This window comes from Semicossyphus pulcher, unplaced genomic scaffold, assembly GCF_022749685.1.
Source record: "Semicossyphus pulcher isolate SPU_LCO1_2020_fin unplaced genomic scaffold, fSemPul1.0.p SCAF_19, whole genome shotgun sequence".
Taxonomy (NCBI): domain Eukaryota; kingdom Metazoa; phylum Chordata; class Actinopteri; order Labriformes; family Labridae; genus Semicossyphus; species Semicossyphus pulcher.
The window spans coordinates 5,521,688-5,542,127 of record NW_027211692.1 but is presented as its reverse complement, the minus strand read 5'-3'; the positions used below and the strand labels follow the sequence as shown (position 1 = coordinate 5,542,127).

Here is a 20,440-nt window from a genome sequence, read left to right as displayed (position 1 = left end):
TGTAAAAAGGTTTTTAAGAAATGTTACAAATAAGTTAACAATATATAATGTTAATGGTTGACACCTTTCTTTAGAGGACATGAATTGGGATTATCATGAAGATTTTATTTTACGTTCTGCATTTTCTGGACTCTCCTTATCTTTACTATCTGTTCATTTCTGGGGATTTGATTGTAAGGGGCAGACAGCATGTATGTAAGAGAAAGCCCTGTGAATGTTTTGTGTCTTCATAACAACAGAGGCTGTTGCTAGTGGTTGAAGGACAAATGACTTTATACACAACAAAACACTGAGTCAGAGTCAGTACTTAAACATACTCAGCTGCTCTTGTTTGACTTTATGATAACAGTCTTTTTTTTTAACTGGCGTCGAACTGCAGACTGAGTTAAAGTGATAATCTCAAAGATTTTCATTTAAATAAATGTCTGTCAAGTCTCTATCTATCGCTGAATGAGGAAACACAATGGTGATTGAGCCTATGGCCCACCGATGAAAGCCTTTGTATTTGCAGTATTACAGACCGGGTGTCTGTGGCGACTTTCGTGGAAGAATATCGAAAAGCTTTGCAATTGTTGCGAGTAAACAGTAATCTACTATGGCTGAACAAACAAAGAAAAGGTCGATGCCTGCAGATACAACTTCAAAAATAAGTGAGAATCCAAAGAAAAAGAAACAAACTCGATGCTCAGATGAAGGCAAACAGTCTAAAAAGGAAAGCGACCGTCAGCCAGGAAAATCAAGAGTTACAACCGGAGCCAACCGTGGACATCACACATGCAGCACTGCCTGGATATCTGGGAAGTGTGCTCCTGCAATTACTGTTTATCACCATAGGTGTCGCCAAAGAGATCTTCGAGATTACAACTTTAAGGTTAGATGTTTTTCTCAGTTAACATCAGAGCTGTCCTGCTGTTTGTAAGAATCAATAAGACCACTGAATCTATGCTCTACAATTTAAATTACTTGTTAGAATAAATAAACTGTAATATTATTTTAATGAGCTTCTTTACTGATTATTCTGGATGAATTAATGTGGCAGGTTTTGTTTTCACCTCGTTGTTTTTCAGTGGAAGTAGAACAAAGCAGACTTAATTTGGATCCCAGAGCTGCAGCCTTCCCCGTCCTAATGCTGCATGTTTAATTTCTAGTTGAAGCGATGCCAAAGCATGGAAAACAAGCGACAGGCTGCTGACCCAGGGCGGGTCCCCGTGTCTCCACCACTTCCATTTCATCACTTTGAGGGGCAGTGTTTACCATCACCCTGGAACTGTTGGATAATTATGCCTCCGAGTGACTTGTGAAACCTGCGTTTCTTTTAAATTTCTGGCACATTTAATAACGATCGCGGCTCATGGCCTTCATCTTAAAATGTAACACCCGGTCAATTTCCTGTCAAAGTGTATTTCTTTATTTTTCTGAACATCACTCTCTTTTTCTCCTCATTAAAGCACTGAGGAGCAACGTTTTATATTCTGGTCACGCAACTTTTTAAAACATTCACGAGGAAAAAAGACGATAACATGAATTAAAAAAGGGAGCAAACAGAAGGTAAATCTGAGGCATTTAAAACTGCTAAGAATAAGCTCAACTATGTCCAAACGAATAGGAGGAAGAGTAAATATTTAATGTGGTATGCTGCAGATTTTCTGCAAAATCAACCAGAGGAGCGGCCTGTCATACAACCTGGATTCAATTCACAGCACAATCTGCCACGCCGACCCCTGCCTGAGTTAAAACAAGACAGATCCTGAATAACCCGAACAGCTCAGCTCTGCAGAACAATACACAGAGCTTAAATTAGTAAGATAACGCTGACTGTGGATACTTTCTCTCAGCTCCCAATGTAATTCAGATGAACTATGATCGACTGAACCTTTTACCTTACATTGATTACCAACAGATTGGACTGTCAATACAATGTTTGGTTCCAACATTCAAGCTAGGGGCTTACGAGCTGGTTCTTTAATTCTAGTTGTGTTGCACTGCTATCCTGGCGACACTGGATCACATCATCTCGGCTTATTTGCTATGTTTGACAAGTGCGGATTTATTTGTGCTAACAACCTGCCACAGGGAAAGAGAGCTGCTGATATTCACCATGTTAATTATTAATTCAACAGAAGCTGTCAGTGGCCTGACATGTTTGACAGAGAAGCCTCCTTCTACCTCTTTTTCCTTCTGAATTCAAAGATCACTTATGAGTTATCATGGATAAATGTTTTCTACTGCAGCTTAAATTATCAACTAGACGATGGCAGCATAAATACATCTTCAATCTACTGACATAGAAGGTAAAGACTTATCTAAGCAATGTAAATAATGAAGATGTCTGAGATCAATACTTTACATTTTCATATTGAAGGCTAGGGCTATATGTTATATATTTTTCATGCTTAAATTTGCACTAAAGTTCTCAATAAAATAAGAAAATACTTTTTATTTGTCAGGTGTTTAATTCACACAGGATATAATCTATATCATGATATAGGAGTTTTTCCATATCGCCCAGCTCTAGTACTGTGTATGTGTTTCTGTAGATGTTCCCTCTGCTTCAATTATTCAGCCAGGCTAGATAATCTGGAAACAAAAGTCACTTTAATTCTAATCTTTATGTATGACAATTTTGCTACTGAAAACCACCAACTGCCATAGCATGGTAACACTTCAACCTAGGTTACAGTACATCCAGTTTAAGAGACCCATTACGCTGTTTCTGCTCACGACCAGTAATGGGGGCCTCTCCAGGAAAACATCTCCAGGCCCAGAAGAAATTACACATTTCACATTTCAGGCAGCAGCAACACTGCTTGTTCTGGAATAAATAAGTCATGGTTAGCAGTAATAGCCACCCGAACAGAGAAAAACAGGGACAAAAAAAATCACAAACATAAACCAATAATACTGTTTGATTGCAGAGAGAAGTGCATTATGGAGGCACCACAGGAAACGATCACTTAATATGTAAATATAAATAAACAAATGAAGACCGAGCAGGTGTTCCAGTCATTCCCAAATAACACATCAATATTTGAAGCATTCATATGTAATGGAACCAGGAGATGAGGCTCAGATTAAACTCTCACTGACCTATCATGTCCCCTGCAAACTACAGCTCTGTAAGTGAATCAATATTAAAGACATTTTAATAATGTAAAAACAGCACGGTCATTAAAGCATCCTCAAAAATTACAAGTCAACATATGTCCATATAAATGTTTAAAATCCTGAAATGCAGTGATGAAATTTGCAGCAAGCACGGGAGCAGGTGCTCAATGCTCATTATGTATTTCAAAATGAGCTTCAATTCAATCAATGGGCATTAACTACAGATCATTTCAGGTTTGTGGAACATTTCAGAGAGGGGCGTGTGTGTGGGTCTTCCAGTGCTCAAGTCAAAGCATCCCGTTAATTTCATTACTACTGTACAGCTCAGAGTGGCTCGATACCTGAGCCGCAGCCAGACTCACGTCTGCAGAGAGAGGAGAAGTCTTTGGGGAGAAAGATCAGAGGCCTCCTTTCTGCCTGCTGCCTTCAAAGTCACGGCTGAAAAACAGCCCGAGTGTGAGTTCAGCAGCTCAGAATTTCAAAACAAAGAGAGAGAGAAAAAAAGCATCCTAGTGAAACATCTTTGGAGCGGAGTACACGACCAGTGGACAGAATATAAGTCCTGACTGAACATTTCCTTATTCACTCTATCTTGTCCACTGTACCTCTCCCCTGATTCCCTGCATCAGGGCAGCGTTCAGGCTGCCTGCTTGACTTAACAACCTCCTGGACTACAGGGTACAAAGGAGTGCTGCACAGGCATTCAATGTCAACCTCTGCCAAACCCTGCAAAATCATTCAGGCCAGCCAGCTAATTTATTTAGCCCTCTCAAGCTAAAAAAATAAACAATGTTATTTTTAACCACGTCTATTTGAGAGGATAATTGTCCCCATCTAAATAAAGACTAACGAGGAGCCTGCTGACTGACTGATGTAGCGGATTGTGACACGAGTCAAATAAGTTTACCATTTCATTTCAAGTCTTAACATAAAAAAGGCATGTAATAACGCCTTTAAAATACAGAGTTTATGTGGAACAGAATTGCTCATGTGTATCTGAGCTAGTTAAAGCAGTGGACAACTGTGTGAAAGCTTGAAAATGTGCAGTGCCAACATGAAAAGGGAACAAAAAAGTTGAGCTCCACGCTGAGTGATAAATACCCACCATTTGTTATGCTGAAAGAGAGAGGGAAGGTTCTGCATCTAAATGTGTGCTGCAGGGCACCGCTCTTTGTTTCTGTGGCTAGCCTTTGAAGGGTCGCATTTTGAAGAAATGTAGACTGAGTATGAGACTATTACACAGTGATGCCGCTGAATATTTGTACTGCATGAAGCCACAATAGACACAATAATGTGTCATACGCTAAACAGCCATGGATACAATTAAAGGAAATATAGATTTAATGGGATGAAACGGGACAGGTTAACTGAATACAGTTTATTAAAGTTGAGTGGGCAGCAACATTTATTGAGCCAAGTTAAGCTAACTAAAGGAAACAATAAAACTGCTGGCTTTGGTCCTCATATACAGCAGAAAACTGTCAGTGTTTCTTGAACTGTATGATGACGCTATGCGCCAACATTACACACAGAGATTTCAGGTTTCACCACAACAGGTGGTGAGATGAAAGATCTGTTGCTGACTCAGTAGTACAACTGAGACAGCTCCACATGTTTATTCAGTGAGTGATATTTTAGGACCGTGGCTCTGAACCCCGAGGCCACACAAAAGTTGCTGCACTGCAAGTAAATGATGTGATTTGTCAAAAGGTGTTGAATAGTAATGATGGAATTTTAGAGGCGATTAGAGGCTATTTTGCTGTGATACCGTTTACCTGGCCCCGTCTGTCTGTGCTGCAGCTTTCCACATTACGCTCTGTCACGCCCCCAACGACAGGAGACCCACTGACCACTCTGTTATTGGGAGAAGAAAATCCAATTTTGTGCAAAGGTGGCTCGGGTGAATGTCATGTGTGACGGACAAGTGGCCATCCTCTCAGCTGATACACCTGCCAATCAACCAAACCTGACCCAAGACGCACCAACGCACCACATGCTGGAGCATAAAAAGCTCTAAGACTCAAAAATGTCTGTCAAGGCACACATCAAAATAATGCAATGACTCTAAATAACTGGATGCAAATTGCATTGATTTTGAATGAAATGTATATTATCTCAATTCATTAAGAATTATTTTAGGTGCTAGGATGTGATGCATCTTAAAGTAATAATCTCGAAGATCTGTTATATCACTATCTATCACTGCATGAGGTAACACAATGGTGACTGAGCCTATGGCCCACTGATGAAAGCCTTTGCATTTGCAGTATTACAGACTACAAAAATCCCAAGCGGCGCCCAGTTAGTGACACGTTTTCCATTAGCCAGCAGTGGTTGGTCTGCCAGAGAGGGTAGGCGGAGCTAAGCGGCTGCTTTTCCGCTCTCTGTAAGTCTTGCGAGTAAACAGTAATCTACTATGGCTGAACAAACAAAGAAAAGATGGATGACTACAGATACAACTTCAACAACAAGTGAAAATCCAAAGAAAAAGAAACAAACTCGACGCTCAGATGAAGGCAAACAGTCTGAAAAGGAAAGCGACCGTCAGCCAGGAAAATATAGAGTTACAACCGGAGCCAACCGTGGACGTCACACATGCAGCACTGTCTGGATATCTCGGAAGTGTGCTCCTGCAATTATCGTTTATCACCATGGGTGCCGCCAAAGAGCCAAACTAAGATACTTGAAATGTCATGTTGGCTGCTGCTCGGTTGCTGTTGTTGAAATGAGGGTACTTTATTTCACTGTGACGTCATTCTTTATCAGCATTAGCTTTAGGCGTTAATCATTTAAATGCAACTAAACAGTAAACAACAAATGCTCCATTTGCATTAATGACTCATGTGTGGTTACCGTAGCTTTTTTCCCTAATTGCACAGAATAAGCAACAGTTTCATCTGATTCAGCTGCAGAAATGAAAGGTACCTGCAGAAACTCAAACCTATGCAGCTGAAATGCGCAGTGGTGAAGGTGCACTGTAAAACAGCACAGTGATCCCATAGAAATATTACCATACTTGAATCTTGCAGTTCAGCACTATGAATCTGATGGATAACATAGTGTCAAGCAAATGTACAGTATTTATGCCAAACTAAAAATAGATCCCCATATCTCAGCTTGAAGCTTGGACGAATAAATGAGTGCCTACATGTTACATTGCTCATTCTCAGGCTAAGTTCAATTTGTCATAAAGACTGTCTCAGGCTCACATTTTTATAGGCTGATTTGACACTGAAGTGAAGAGAGGGGGAGGAACAGATCTGACTGGTTAAGAGGACAGATGAAGGTACATGTTGAGGTGCAGCTTCTGTCCCTCTGAAACTAGCAGCACTCTTTTTGAAGCGTGTGTCTGTGCTTTACCATCTGGGCATGTCTGCCTGCCAACACAGTCTGGCTTATATTTAATTTAGGACAGGTCTTCTACTGATTTATCTTCACTTTTTTGATTTTGCTGATAAACATGAAACTTTCTGAGAGAAAAAAACACAAGCGAGTTCATGAATGCCTTTACTTTAAATCGTGCTATGAAACAAGTTTGCATTCCTTTTTACATAGTTTCAGGCTAATCAAGCCTTTTGTTCCCCAAGTCGTTCCTGTAACTACTGTAAGCCCCCATAACAACACATAAGACCATGTACTATACTTTCTATCAACAGCTCGGTGAGAGAGGCCGGTAATCTCCCTGTGGAGATGCCAATAAGGCGGTTCTGGTCATTGCTCTTGAGGAAAACTGAAGAGAAAACCAACAACACATTTTCCTCTGAGCGCAGAGCCCCTGGTCTCTCCGTGTGCTGCCTCAGCCAGTGATGATGTTTTGGAGTTAGGCCAGGGGATTACTGGGAGAAGAAATGTGCTTTTTGCTCTCATTTACCATTGAGACATGGCATTTGAGGGCACATACCCTGTTAGCAGTGAAACCCAACAGTATCAGATGGAGCCGCTGGGAGCTAAACTCAGCAGCAAACCCTTACAGTAGATAGTGTGGTGTTTATTTACCCCTGCAACCAAACATGTTTATTTTGACTCACTGAGAGACAAAGACCGCAGAGCTAATTATATGTGTCACACGAGAGTCGCGTTCTTCAGGGTAAAAAGTTCATCTTATATATCATTAGATCTTGTGTTCTTAAATAAATAGAATAGTAAATAAAAAGTCCACTCACATGCAAACTGTAGAAGAGCGTCTCGACTTAGCACCGTCCCAAAGCTGTTCTCTGCCTTGCACTGGTACTTCCCAAAGTCATTGATCTCGCTTGCATTGTTAATAATCAAATTTCCATCAATGAAGCTGTAGCGATAATCTGCCTCCGCGTCTACTTCTGTCCGATTGATGTACCAACTGAAAAACAGGAGGAGAAAAGGAGATTTAAATACATTTCTGATGAATGACAGGCAAATGAGCGGTAAATGTAGGACTGCAATCAGGAGACCAAAAAATGTCACACCTGTATGTGGGTGGTGGATTCCCCCGCGCTTCACAGTGCATCACTACTTTCTTTTCATCGGAATCCAAAGGAAAAATAACATCGTCTGGCTCCTGGGTAAAAACAGGTCCAAACTCTTCACTCTCTGTGAGAGAAAAAAGAGAAAGACAAGAGCGGTTGCAATTATCACAACAGGAGTGCCACTCAGTTTTAACATCCAATTACCTTTTCTATTATTCCCCAGGTTGGTTATCGCTAGTGCATATTTCCTGCCCACATCCATTCTAGCAAACAAGAGATAAGGAAATGTACAGCTCCAAAGTGCGATGGAATTATAATAGACAACATAGACTGTTAGAATAACCAGCACAGCGTTCTGCAGCTGACCACAGGTGATGACACTAGTGCGATGTGCTGTATAACTAGTAACCCTTAAAGCCTGGAGGTTAAAGGAGAAATAATGTGTTGCAGAGTTAAAAATGATGTCACAGTTTACCTGTTTGGACATGAGTCATATGATGACAGAAATATCACACCTTCATGTTTGACCTTTAAGCTAGCAGCTAATTACTTTCACGTGTGTTGGACTCAGTGTTGTTTCGCTGCAGGGCAAAACTCTGAGCCAACAACCCTGTGACATAAGCCTCGACACACTGGGGCCTAACAAACAGGGATATAAGCCAGAACAATGAAGCTTGTTTGCCACTTCATATTTCAAATTAAAGGCACGTTTCCTTTATTATTACAGCTTAATTTAAACGGACGAAATGAAATCATGTGATTTTATGATCAAACAGCGTATCCAGTGTAACACATCTGTATAAAACAAATGTCTCCTTGCTGATGTATTTCAGTCCGTTCACATAATCATTTCACCACTCCACCACTGAACAAAGGAAATCTGTTATTTGTCAGAAAGGAAATAAAGAAACACAGTTTTTCCTTTTTCTGTCAGACTTCGTCGTCTGACAGAAATTGTCTACTTTGTTTACTTTCCTCCTAATCATCTGTGGCAGGCCTCTATTTTTACCTTCTCTACTGGCAAAATGTCATTGGTAATTTAAACGTAAAGTAAACAGATACCCTCTGGAAGTAGCTCTTACCTTTGGGCATTAATGCGATATAACTTAATGATACAGTGTACAAATGAACCAAATATTATATGCAAAACATATAGAATTTGACATGGGGAGCATTATTTAAGGCAACATCAAGTGCACCACCAACTGTGGTTTGCAACAGGAGTGCTGCTAAACTTTGGTGTTTTTGTAGCTGGAAGGGCGCGATGCAGCCGGGACACGCAGGGAAACAGGAGTCAGAGCTCCCTCATTCAATGGACCGAGCATGGTTAATCTCTATCAAAACATCACCATCATATACTCAGACGACCAGAGAGACAGAGAGATTTGTATAAAACACTGATCAACCAGTTTCAAAACATGTATTAGAACATCATTGTCAGAACTGCAGATTAAATGTTTTTCAGTGGCAGTAAACAATGACGTTGGGATAATCCTGACTTCTAGCAGAAATGACAACTGCAGTTAGGGCTGGGCGATGTGGCCAAAATCCTATATCACAATATAGGATTTTTCATATCTCAATAACGATATACATCCCGATATAGGAGGTTTTCTGGAAATTTAACAATAATTAGTCTATATGAAATAACCACATTGTAAAGCCGATTTTTTGGGTAATCCTGTGTGAACTAAATACTGAGTCCTTTTCTGTCCATGTTAATAAACAGCGCCTCCCTCTATGGTTCGCTCCAGGTTCACTCCCAGTGTAAGGATTAGACTGTATAGTGTTGTCAAAATGACGTAAAAAATTGCCGCGAAGCAGTTCAGCTGCTTGTTTTGTGACATCACGAGAGAGACGATATAAAAAAACATTTTTCATATATATATGATATATATTGTCATATTGCCAAGCCCTAATCCAAACCTGAATTAAAAATGCTCATGAAGAAATTTTGAGAAATGCTATTTAATACCTTTGAGCATGCCTACACTTAAACCACATTGTTTCCTGATCTAAGGTACACACGCGGCCGCATACTGATATGTTTGCAGTTCCACTATTTTCTGCTCGACGATCCTTATTGCAATTCTATCCACTTTCTTGTGAGTGCTCTACTCTTTGATCTAGTCTTCTGTTAACACACAAGTGATGCACTTATTGTCGAAGGTTTTCGAGGAATATTGCATCTCAGACTCAGAGAAAGACAACTGCATCTTTTCTTCAGGAGACTTGTTCTCCACGATACAATGAAAGCACGGCGGATGTAAAGCCCAGTGAACAGATAGCGATGTGCTCTTTGTGTTAACATGTGACAGCCCGATACAGCACTCTAATCTCTTACGATATTCATGCTGTTTTAAACACAAGTCATTATAATAAGCATTTACATAAGTTGGCATTTCATTACGCTGCATACATACATTTTATGTGGTACATAAAGTACACAACAATGCAAGTTAGCAGCCTTGAGTTCTTACCACTGTTTAGGAGTGATGACAAAAAGAGAATAATGTTTTTTTTTCTCAGTAGAATCACACCAACCCTTTGTCAGCAATTTACTGCTCCGCAGGGAAATAAAAGCTTTTGAAATAATACCCTAATCAGTGGAGGAAGATGAATCGATATTAAGCTGGAAACCTTGCTGTGCATATAAAGCAAAGCTATTCGGCGGTTGTAGTGCTACGAGTCCTAAACAGCAGCACCAGATCTCTATAGTTCTTTACACAGCCCCGTCTATACATCCATCCAGACGCTGAACAACACCAGCGTGCTCCACCTACCGCTCTCTACTGTAGCTTGTGGTGTAGTTAATGATGTGTGGTTAACTCATTTCTATTCCGGAAGGTTTCTCCTGATTTTCTTGAATTTCTTTTTCAACAAGGAAGAAGTGATAATACTCTCAAGGTCCAGCAGAGCATCACAAGAGACAGCACCGAGTGTCTGCTGATGTCTGTGGGTCACAGGAATCAACTACCTGCAGAGATGTATCTGTTATTTTTGTATCATTAAAACCACCAATTCCAGTTTGTTAAATTGGATTTTTTTCCCTCATAAATCTGGGGATGAGGCACAAAAAGGACTACAATGCCCACCATGCTCATCTGTACGGAAGCCCTTAGCGGACATGCATCCATACATTTTATTTACTCAGTTTTCCCGTGATAACGAGTTATTTCTGTATGTCTTTTTGAGATCTATTTTTCTCATTATCTCGGGAAAACAAAGCTGGTTTTCACTTGATAACGGGATAATTTTCCGACGATCTAGAAAACAAAAGAGCGATGTTACAGACCAGGACATGCCCACGCCAATGAGGTCAGTTAAGCCTAAGTTTGTTTTGTGCTTTTACAACTCTGGGCAGACGAGTTATGATCATCTGACGTTAAGGTGGTGCTGCGTCGTTATTCGTGATAACGAGATAAATAAGTCGAGATCTCGAGAAAACGAACAAGAATAACTCGTTATCACGGGAAAACTGAGTAAATAAAATGTATGGATGCATGTCTCCTAAGGGCTTCCGTACATCTGATGTGGATGTAAAAATCCTAAAACCAAAGCTCTCAAAAGTTTGGCACTATTACTTCAAAGTAAGTGTTTCATTTTGTATCCAGAGAGCTGGAGCACGAAGCCAAAACAACAACAAGAAAGTCAAAGTCCTTCCTGACCGGTGGTCCTGCTTCACAGCTAAACAAGCTCTAAATGAACACATGATAAACACTGCAGAAAGGCTGAAAGGCTGCTTTGTGCTGCAACTAATTGCTTCAGTTTTGCTAAATGAATGGAGCTGTGCCCCCCATAATACATTTTTGTGGCCATTTGAAAACATTAAAGAGTTGGATTTAAAACAGGTTTCTGGGCTTAAGGACATATGGTCTGTGTGTCTGTGTGTGTGTGTGTGTGTGTAAAATCCAAACACATACACAAGCATGAAAGTTGTTTAAATCATTCAGCTTCAAGTGCCACGGCCATCTGTCAGTCACAGAGCCAAAAAAGCAATATCCCCTTTAAGCCACCAAAGGTGCATTACTTTTTGGCATGCATTTCCTCCACTGAACATCAATCCAGTGCAATGGTATAATGCTCATGTCACCACTGACAATGGAGAGACATTACTCTCACCTTGGTGATAGTGATGTAACTCATTTTATGGCTACATAGTGATAATGCTGTCTGAAAGTAAAAGAGACAGAAAGGCAGAGGGGCTGCAGAAAGACAGCAAAGACTAAAAGAGTATCACAGTTCCCGCTCTGTGTCGGCTTCATGTCGGGCTAACTCATTACTCCCAATGTGTGCTGAGATCATATTTGCAAATTCAGCAGCCACTTCAGATTTTCATTAATTAAGCTCTTCATAAGCAATAAGCATGATGTGATTAATCACATATTAAAGCGTCAATGTGTCATTATGTCCTGTAGAATTACTCATACTGTAAGACGGGAGGTAAGCAAGTGACCCATGTAGATTTATGGCGGTGTGTTTCCATGCTGGGTTTGGAGTATTAAATCTTCCCTTTTGACAAAGATATCCATCATATCTATAGCCTCCATACTGACAGGAACACAGAGAGAGCTGGATATTGCCATGATCCCTCTTCAATTTCACAAAGGGCGCGACCCCGGCCACTGCAGACCGTGCACAGCCATGATGGATAGGTGAGATTCATTTCCAGAGCAAATCTAAACGAGCAGGAAGCCTTCACACTCAAAGTGCGAGCAGAGACTGTTGGTGGAGTGCAGAGACAGCAGACTGCATTCACACCAATCATGTTTGGAGAGCTTTATTCAAACTCTGGAGGGTCAGACGGTTTAGTTTGGTTCACTTCAGCAGGTGAGAACAATGGCATTTGAACTCGTGTGGCACCTCCAGGTGACACTAGGACTGACAATTCAGGTTTCAGTCCAGCATGCTGTGAATACAAGGCAGTTAGTCGGAGCAGAGAATGGAAATGACACAAGAATGAAGCGCTCGCTCGGAAGAGACGGGAAGATGCTGACATTTGATCGCCAACAATAACGCCGAACAAAACAACCTGATATTCATTATCTGCTGTCTCCTGACGTTTTTCTTTTTAGATAATGAACACCACAGTGCTTAAATCATACTACGAGTGTTCATTATCCCTGACGTCTGCTTCACAAGAAATGTATGCAGGAAGACAAGTATCTATATGTTCCTGTTAACGAGCTAGTTTTGACGTTATTGTTGTACAATTTGTTTGCAAGACAGAATATGAACTTTAACAAACTAAAAGCAAAACTTTTCCATTTTGGCTCAGACAAGTGCAAACAAACTGCAGGTGTGAGCGCACCATTAGCTTTACCTTCACTCCTGTAGTCCTCCTGAGAGCCCGGCAGATTCACGGCTGACAGGGGGTGACTGGAGAAAGCAGGCCAGTCAGGAGTCACCAGCCCACCACTGTGGTGTTGTCGAGGTCTGCTGCGCGAGTTCAGCACTGACGAGCTGTCTGGTTTCATTCGTAATACTGCTGCATATGATATCGGCCGTGCTGCGACCGCTCTTGCAAAGTCTGGAAAAAAAGGTGAGACATAGCAGGGAGTTACATATCAGTGAAATTATTCTGCTTCTTAGAGGTGACAAACATTTGGCCTGAAAAATGCTGTTGTGGATGAATGCTCGGAAACCTATCTTGAATCAGAGTCCATATGGAGAGAAAGCATTCTGCAAATGCTAACTGGATGTTTTAAAATGTCAAATCTGTCATTTCAGATCCTGCAACTCTCTCCTGCCCTGCGGTCACCGCTGTGTTTCTGCCATTTCCCATAACCTGACCTCCGCCGTCCACCTCTTCCCCACAAGCCCCGCAGCATTTATACCGGCCCATTTCCATTTATTCTCTGCCACATCGTCTTATGCGCTTTTAAGTTAGCGTTGAACTCCTGCCTACCTTTTGGACTTCTGCTCATTTGCCTGATCCCTAACTGAATAATTTTACCTTATCTTCATTGACTGTCTGCTGTTACACAAGTCGAAGCGAACTTTTAACTTCACCTGGTTTCCGCCTCGTGCTTTTGAGTCGAACCGCCAATACTGAGCCATTAAAGTATAATATTGTGACCTCTGTAATCTATCGTACTTCTTGTACTATCCTCATCCTATATAAAACTGATGAGCTCCCATGCTACTGTATCAATAGAAGTAAAAAAACAACCAAAAAAATGTTTTCCTGGCCAGAAATGTTGCTGAACTCGAGCAAAGAAAAGAGTGGAGACAGCAGTAAAAGGGGGTGTCACGATTCAGAGACAGCTCTGACTGAAATGCTTGAAAAAATAACCTCGAAAGATTTTCCAGCAGTCTGCAGAAAAAACACGTATTGTTGAAAAACAGACATAGTATCTGTGATGCAATAGATCCCTGCAGAAAATCCGGTGTGGAGGCAACAAGGTGTAGATTCGGAGGTTTAAAGCCTCAGTGAGCATAAATGTATCCGTCTTTTAGCCTAAATATCACCACAACAGAACAACAATTTCATCACCATGAAGAAATCCATTCTTAAAAACCATTCTTAATCTGGATATCTTTTATTCTCTATTTCTAGAAAGACAAGTCTCTCCTGTTTAGCTTTCAGTCTTATTCTGTAGCATCTAACATAATGTTGCCATCATGTAGAGACACCTATAACGCCTCGGGCGAAAGATGCACTTCTTTCAAGGTACAACATTTTCTCTGTATTGTGGAAATCACTGTCATCAAAGGCTCAAATTGAATAAAATGGAAAGTTTAACAGAGCGGGAGAGAAAACGCTTCCTTTAAAGTAAAAGAGTCCACGATAAGATTCTCTCTGAAATGTAAACTAGCGTTGAGGCTGTCACTATTCATATTATTCTCCCGCTTACTTTTGAGGAATTCGGTCCACTTTATGTCGGGTGATGTGCCAATGTGTTGTCTTTTATGCTGCTATGAATGTAACAACTCCAGATGACAAACACAATTATTTCACCCGTGACGGCTGATCATCAGAACATATTTTTCCACAGCAGCCGAAACAAAAAAGCTGAAATTAGCGCTGATATGGAACCATTTCTGCTTGGATATAATACTTAAAGAAAATGCAAAAGACGAGAAGCTCGACGCACAGCGAGAGTCTAATCAGAGCTCTGCAAAGAGGGGGGGTGAGAGTGTTTTGCTCTACATGATAAAGTGCTATGAAAGAACCGAACAAAACTGAGAAATAATTATGTGCCCTCTGGGACTTGTCAGCTGCAGAAATACTCCTATCTACAAATGGAGAACGGGCAATTACTGAGTTACACATTACGGAGAGAAGCAGGAAATGGAACTCCATTTGAAATTAAAGGTATTGTGAGTTTGAAAATTGATAAGCAAAGCAATTAGTAGCTGGTTAGTAGTCAGTTAGATGATCTACCTGGCTGAGAATCAGCTTTAGTGAGGCGTAGAGCATGTTATCACTGCTGAGGCTCTGAGGTGGCCATATGAACCACATGAGCTTCAGGAAGCAGGACAATCTGTGACAGGAAGTCTTGCATACATATTCTTTCATTTGAAGTGATCATCTCCAAGATCTTCATTTGAATAAATGTCTGTTAAGTCTCTATCTATCGCTGCATGAGGTAACGCAATGATGATTGAGCCTATGGCCCACTGATGGAAGCCTTTGCATTTGCAGTATTACAGACCGGGTGTCTGTGGCGACTTTCACAGAAAAGAAATCACAAGTGGCGCCCAGTTAGTGACACGTTTTCCATCAGCCAGCAGTGGTTGGTCTGCCAGAGAGGGTAGGCGGAGCTAAGCGGCTGCTTTTCCAGTGTTGCGAGTAAACAGTATTCTACTATGGCTGAACAAACAAAGAAAAGATGGATGACTACAGATACAACTTCAACAAGAAGTGAAAATCCAAAGAAAAAGAAACAAACTCGACGCTCAAATGAAGGCAAACAGTCTGAAAAGGAAAGCGACCGTCAGCCAGGAAAATCAAGAGTTACAACCGGAGCCAACCGTGGACGTCACACATGCAGCACTGTCTATGATATCTGGGAAGTGTGCTCCCGCAATTAAGAGATCTTGGAGATTACCACTATACGCACATCAGTATGAATGTCATCTTAAACATAACATGTATTTATAAGAGTACTTTTTGTCATGTCTAAAATACATTTAGCATACAATAACGACTATCTCAAAACGCTGAAATAGTGGTTTTGTTGGTCCTCACATCTAATTGTGCTCAGAAAACACTGAAAACACTGAAAACACTGCACTCAATGATTTTATGTCACTTCTCAAAGCCACGTTTTTAAAAGAGCATTATTTACCAGCAATAACTGGCTTGATGCCCTAAACAGTATTTTATCGACTGTTCGCCTTTGGTTATGTTTTTTGATTTATCAGGATGTCATTTTTCCTTTTTTAATTTTTCTGCAAAGTGTTCGGCTTTGTGAAAGACTTCCTGAGGAAGATTACACTGATCCACTGTCTGGGCTTTCACAAATTCACACAAACTCTGAAGCCATATTTGTTAAACTAGTTTTGTCTCTGCCACAGCATTAAGATCCCCTATTTGAGGTCATTTTCAGATTCTTATAAATGTCACAATTCCCCCTTTGATCAATTAAGCACCGGTCCAAAGTATATGCAGCCTCTGTGACTGTGGTGACATTTCCAGGACATGTAGGAGGTTATAGGGACATTAACAAAATCGTACTTTAACGTGATATCGTTAAAGTTGTAATCTCGAATATCTCAGTTTCATTGTCTTTAGCGGCTTCTACGGCAATAAATAATGTCAGGAGCACACTTCCCAGATATCCAGACAGTGTTGCATGTGCGACGTCCACTGTTGGCTCCGGTTGTAACTCTTGATTTTCCTCGCTGACGGACACTTTGTTTATTCGACTGTGTGATGTGTGAAAAAGTGATGCTAAATTCTGGTGTTGTCTTATATATTTGAAACGAATGTCTTACTAGGGCTTTAGTCGGATATCTGCATACATGTACAGTATATATGACTTGGGATACCCAATCATCTCTCTTCCTGACAGCTGTGCTCTGACAGTTGCAGTGTGGTTTAGAGAAGCAGCCAGTGATGACAAGGAAAGAGCTCTTTATGAAATAAGTGAGAGGCTGTTTAAATGTGACAGCTGCACTGACTGATCTGTCAGGTTTCAAAATACTGTCAGGACAAACGGCTGATTTCTTTTACTAAGCAGGAGATGTAAACATGTCATATCACCTCAAAGCCAGTTGGTACACTAATAATTTAATGGAATATAATGGTAATAACTTATTCTTCAGTGTGTGCGTGTGACAGAGCAGTAGAGAGAGCTGGCTTTTAGCATTGTAATCAAAGCGCTCGAGCCGAGCTATTACATTCTTTAATATGAACATGGCTTTGAGGTTAGGTTGACACTCTGACATATTCAGTTTGGTTCGCCTCAGAGTTACAGAGGTGGAGATTGGACTCAAACATCATTTTGAAGGCTGTGTTTTTGCAGTGCTACTGAATTGTGCAGCGTAACAGTTTCCCTCTCGGTGTCTGAGGGGGTGGAAGGTGTTACATTGGATGGTAAGAGAAGGTGCCGAGTGTCCCTTCAGTAATGAATTGGTTAGAGAGTAACAAATCTTCAAAGTCGACTCAGACTAGAGAAACTGGAAACTGTGGCTATCTCGAGAGATGTTTTTTACTTTACTCATTCAGTTGTTTTCTCATAAATTAGCAGAGGAAATTAACAACATAATTCTCGTGTTTCTATGATACACATTCATACACTGATGGCAGAGGCTGCTATACAAAGCTGTGGGGTTCAGTGTCCACTTCCACATGTGGACACAGGGACTGAACAGCCAATCTATTGATTAAATGACTAACTACTCTACCACTGAGCCACAGCCGCCCCTGCTCAGTGTGCACCAATGACTGTATAGATGGACGACGCGTCTCCATCTCCTCTCATTGTACGAAATTGAAGCCAAAATACACCCCGTGATAGGCGCTCGAGATCGGCGGGTGGAGCCGCCGTAGCCACTTCCGCTTACCAAAACACACACACTTAACTTACCAAAAAAACAGCAAAGATCCCGCACGTCGGCGTGTTTAACAGCAGAACAGCTTCTTGTGTTGGTCTGAAGCAGACGTTCACAGATATGAAACTTCAATGACTGTAGTGATAGTTTCAGTTACGTTACCTCTAGCCAATCCTCCTCTCTGCTAATCCAGAACAGATCGGCTGCAGGAGCCAGACTGGTCAACAGAGCTGTCAATCATCCTTTTGACAGCATCAAATAACTAATTAAAAACAAACTTGGAACGAACACTTGGATGTATCCCTTATTCATTAGCGGTGGCTTATACATCAGTTTCTATTACCACTCATGTAGTGTTACAGGGATGTCCAGTCAATAAAAGACTTTACATTTTGCATACTGTTCTGTGTACTCCATGTTCCCTTTCCCCAGAAAGTCGCATTTAAACTGGAGCGAAATCCTGACAAATGCAAAAAAGACTTTTGTTTGACTCCTGCAGTCAACAGGCACTTGCTGTTGTCAGCTGTCACCTTCATCAGATAAGAGCAATGACCCTTGCAGATCCTGCTGATCCCAATCTTTCAGAGGGTGCAAAATCAGAAACACTCATTGTTGTTGAAAAGGCTGCACCTGCTGCCTTTCAGGGAACTCCAGTGCAATGCCATCGGAGATTCTGTCAGGTCTTAACACCCCCCCGTCATGATAACATCTGCAAGGGAGACAATGGGAGTTTTAGACTTAAGAACAAGGCGCACAATGTTCCTTTACCTTGTCCTTTTTATCGCAGACTGTGGGCTGCCTTTAATGGAGATCACATTTCTGTGTAAAACACAGCATTTAATAAAGTCCCCGTATAAAAAACTGCAGAGACTACGCGACATGCTAACACACCAACAACAGAGGAGGAGGTGAGGCTAAAGGAAGATGACATGCTTTAAGGCCGTACAGAGGAGACAAACTCATCTACGTGTGCTGGGTCATTGGGCTGCCACAGCACAGGAGCCAGCGTGCGAGTCTCAGGTTTGTCTGCAGCCTCTTGACGATGGGGTGAAAATTAATTTGAATAACATACAGTAAGTAGGTGAGACGCTCATGGGACCTCAAGTAGACGGACATGATTAGCCATAGCCTGTAAGATTAATGAAGACCTTCACGGGGAGATTATATTGACTGAAGCTGATTATGCTTGAGACCATTTATTCAGCTGAATATCATTACAGATAGAACAATCCATGCATCATATGCAACCTCAGCTCACCTCCTATCACAGCGGACTACTTGCTAAAACCCCGGTCTTTTTTCTGATCCTCAGTGTACTTTGGTGATTGTGTGAGTCGCTTCAACCTTGTGGAAATGAAACCGCGGTGGTGATGTGTGATGTGTGGGATTATGTTGTCGTGCCTGTTAATGGAAAGTATGAAGTCTCTGTCCAGCATGTTCTGTGACTTTAGTGTTATAACGTTAGATTGCATGGATGGAACATGACAGGAGTGTCACATATGGTGAAAACTGAAACACAGGGGATAGGACCTAAACACAGACTGAGACGACAGAGCTTCTGCAGCTCAAATATGCATATTGAAGAAAGGATCACATTCAAACAGAAGGATCAAATTGGAAATCAGTCCAGTGCAGAAAATCAAAAGTCGAAAAACAGGCAGAGATCATGAAAACCAGGAACACAAAGACTCAAATAAAATGCGAGGACGCCTGACATTAAAGGAGCAATTTGCCCCGGGAAAAAGCCACTGTCAGTTAAAGCCGGTGTTCTCTGTAATCGAGAGAAGCAATAATATTTTAAATTGGTGCCATAGCTGTGGGGTAAGTTGCTATGGTGCCAACAGCTTGTGCTTTTCACCCATTCTACATTCCTACAACACCCAGCATGCATTGCGCCCCTCCCTCCAAAAGGAACGGCCCAGCGAGAGACGCTGGAGTGAAATACTACAGTTTTCCAGTCATAGACATTGATCGCTGCAGGCAACGGCTCAGAGCGATACAAAGCTGAAATACGACAAGAATATACCGTTGGATCATAAAAAAATCTCTAGGTCTGCAGTCTACATTTCCAACCTGATGATTTTGAACGAGACATGACATCGGAGGCGGGCGTACTAGATTGAGGAAGTGTAGTTTAGCGAGCTCCCCAGGTTTTCAAGGGACGGTTGGAGAAGCGGCTAGCGTCCTCCAAAGGCACACAGTGAAATTGCATTTTTTTCTATCATAATGGCATTAGCTCCCCATGATAGCATAATAGGACTGAGGTTGAAAATCGGTGAACTGGCCCTTTAAGGGAAAGATGAGACACATGAAGGCGACTTAATCTCGCTGTCATACATATTCTGGATCTAAAATATTGATAATAAAATGACAACAAACTTTTCTAATTGGCAAATCAGGCAATGTGGTAAATGTAACACTGTTTAACAAACTTTGGCATCAGCACACAGGCTCATTGTATGTTCTCATGTTCTCTGAAACGCCACTTTCAAAATCCCCGGGTACTGATTATAGTGTTGATCACTGTACCCACGGAAAAAGCTCGACTGCCAACACTCGAATGTCGTGTCCAACGTTTCATGCTAACAGGAATCAACAATGACTTCTTTTTTCTTCTTTGTATTTCATTTCCTGGGCTCAAGTTGTGAGTGTAACAGAGGCTGTCAAAGCTCAGGTCCTCCAGCCAGTTGGAGACAGTCCATTAGTCCCTGACGGCGAGACCATAAATAGATCCCACAGTTTGTGTATTTGTATGTAGAATGTTGATAACCTGCAGAGCTGCAACTAATCTTTATCGTTTTCGGCTTTTACTCTGGTTTTCGCATGTGAAAAACTGACTTTAAACAAAGCTCTGTATGTTACATGTATCTTTTAAAGGTATACAATCA

General features: G+C 41.3%; 1 protein-coding gene across 2 annotated transcripts in view; it reads right to left on the bottom strand.

Moving 5' to 3' along the window:
• Positions 1–20,440, bottom strand: part of cntn5 (contactin 5) — a 108,475-nt gene that overhangs the window by 49,018 nt on the left and 39,017 nt on the right. For both annotated transcript variants that reach the window (XM_069668104.1, XM_069668105.1), the window contains 3 exons: positions 12,874–13,080; positions 7,551–7,674; positions 7,269–7,444 (listed from right to left, as the gene is read on the bottom strand). In XM_069668104.1, coding sequence (XP_069524205.1) covers positions 7,269–7,444; positions 7,551–7,674; positions 12,874–13,080 — 507 coding nt within the window. The remainder of the gene's footprint in view (positions 1–7,268; positions 7,445–7,550; positions 7,675–12,873; positions 13,081–20,440) is intronic.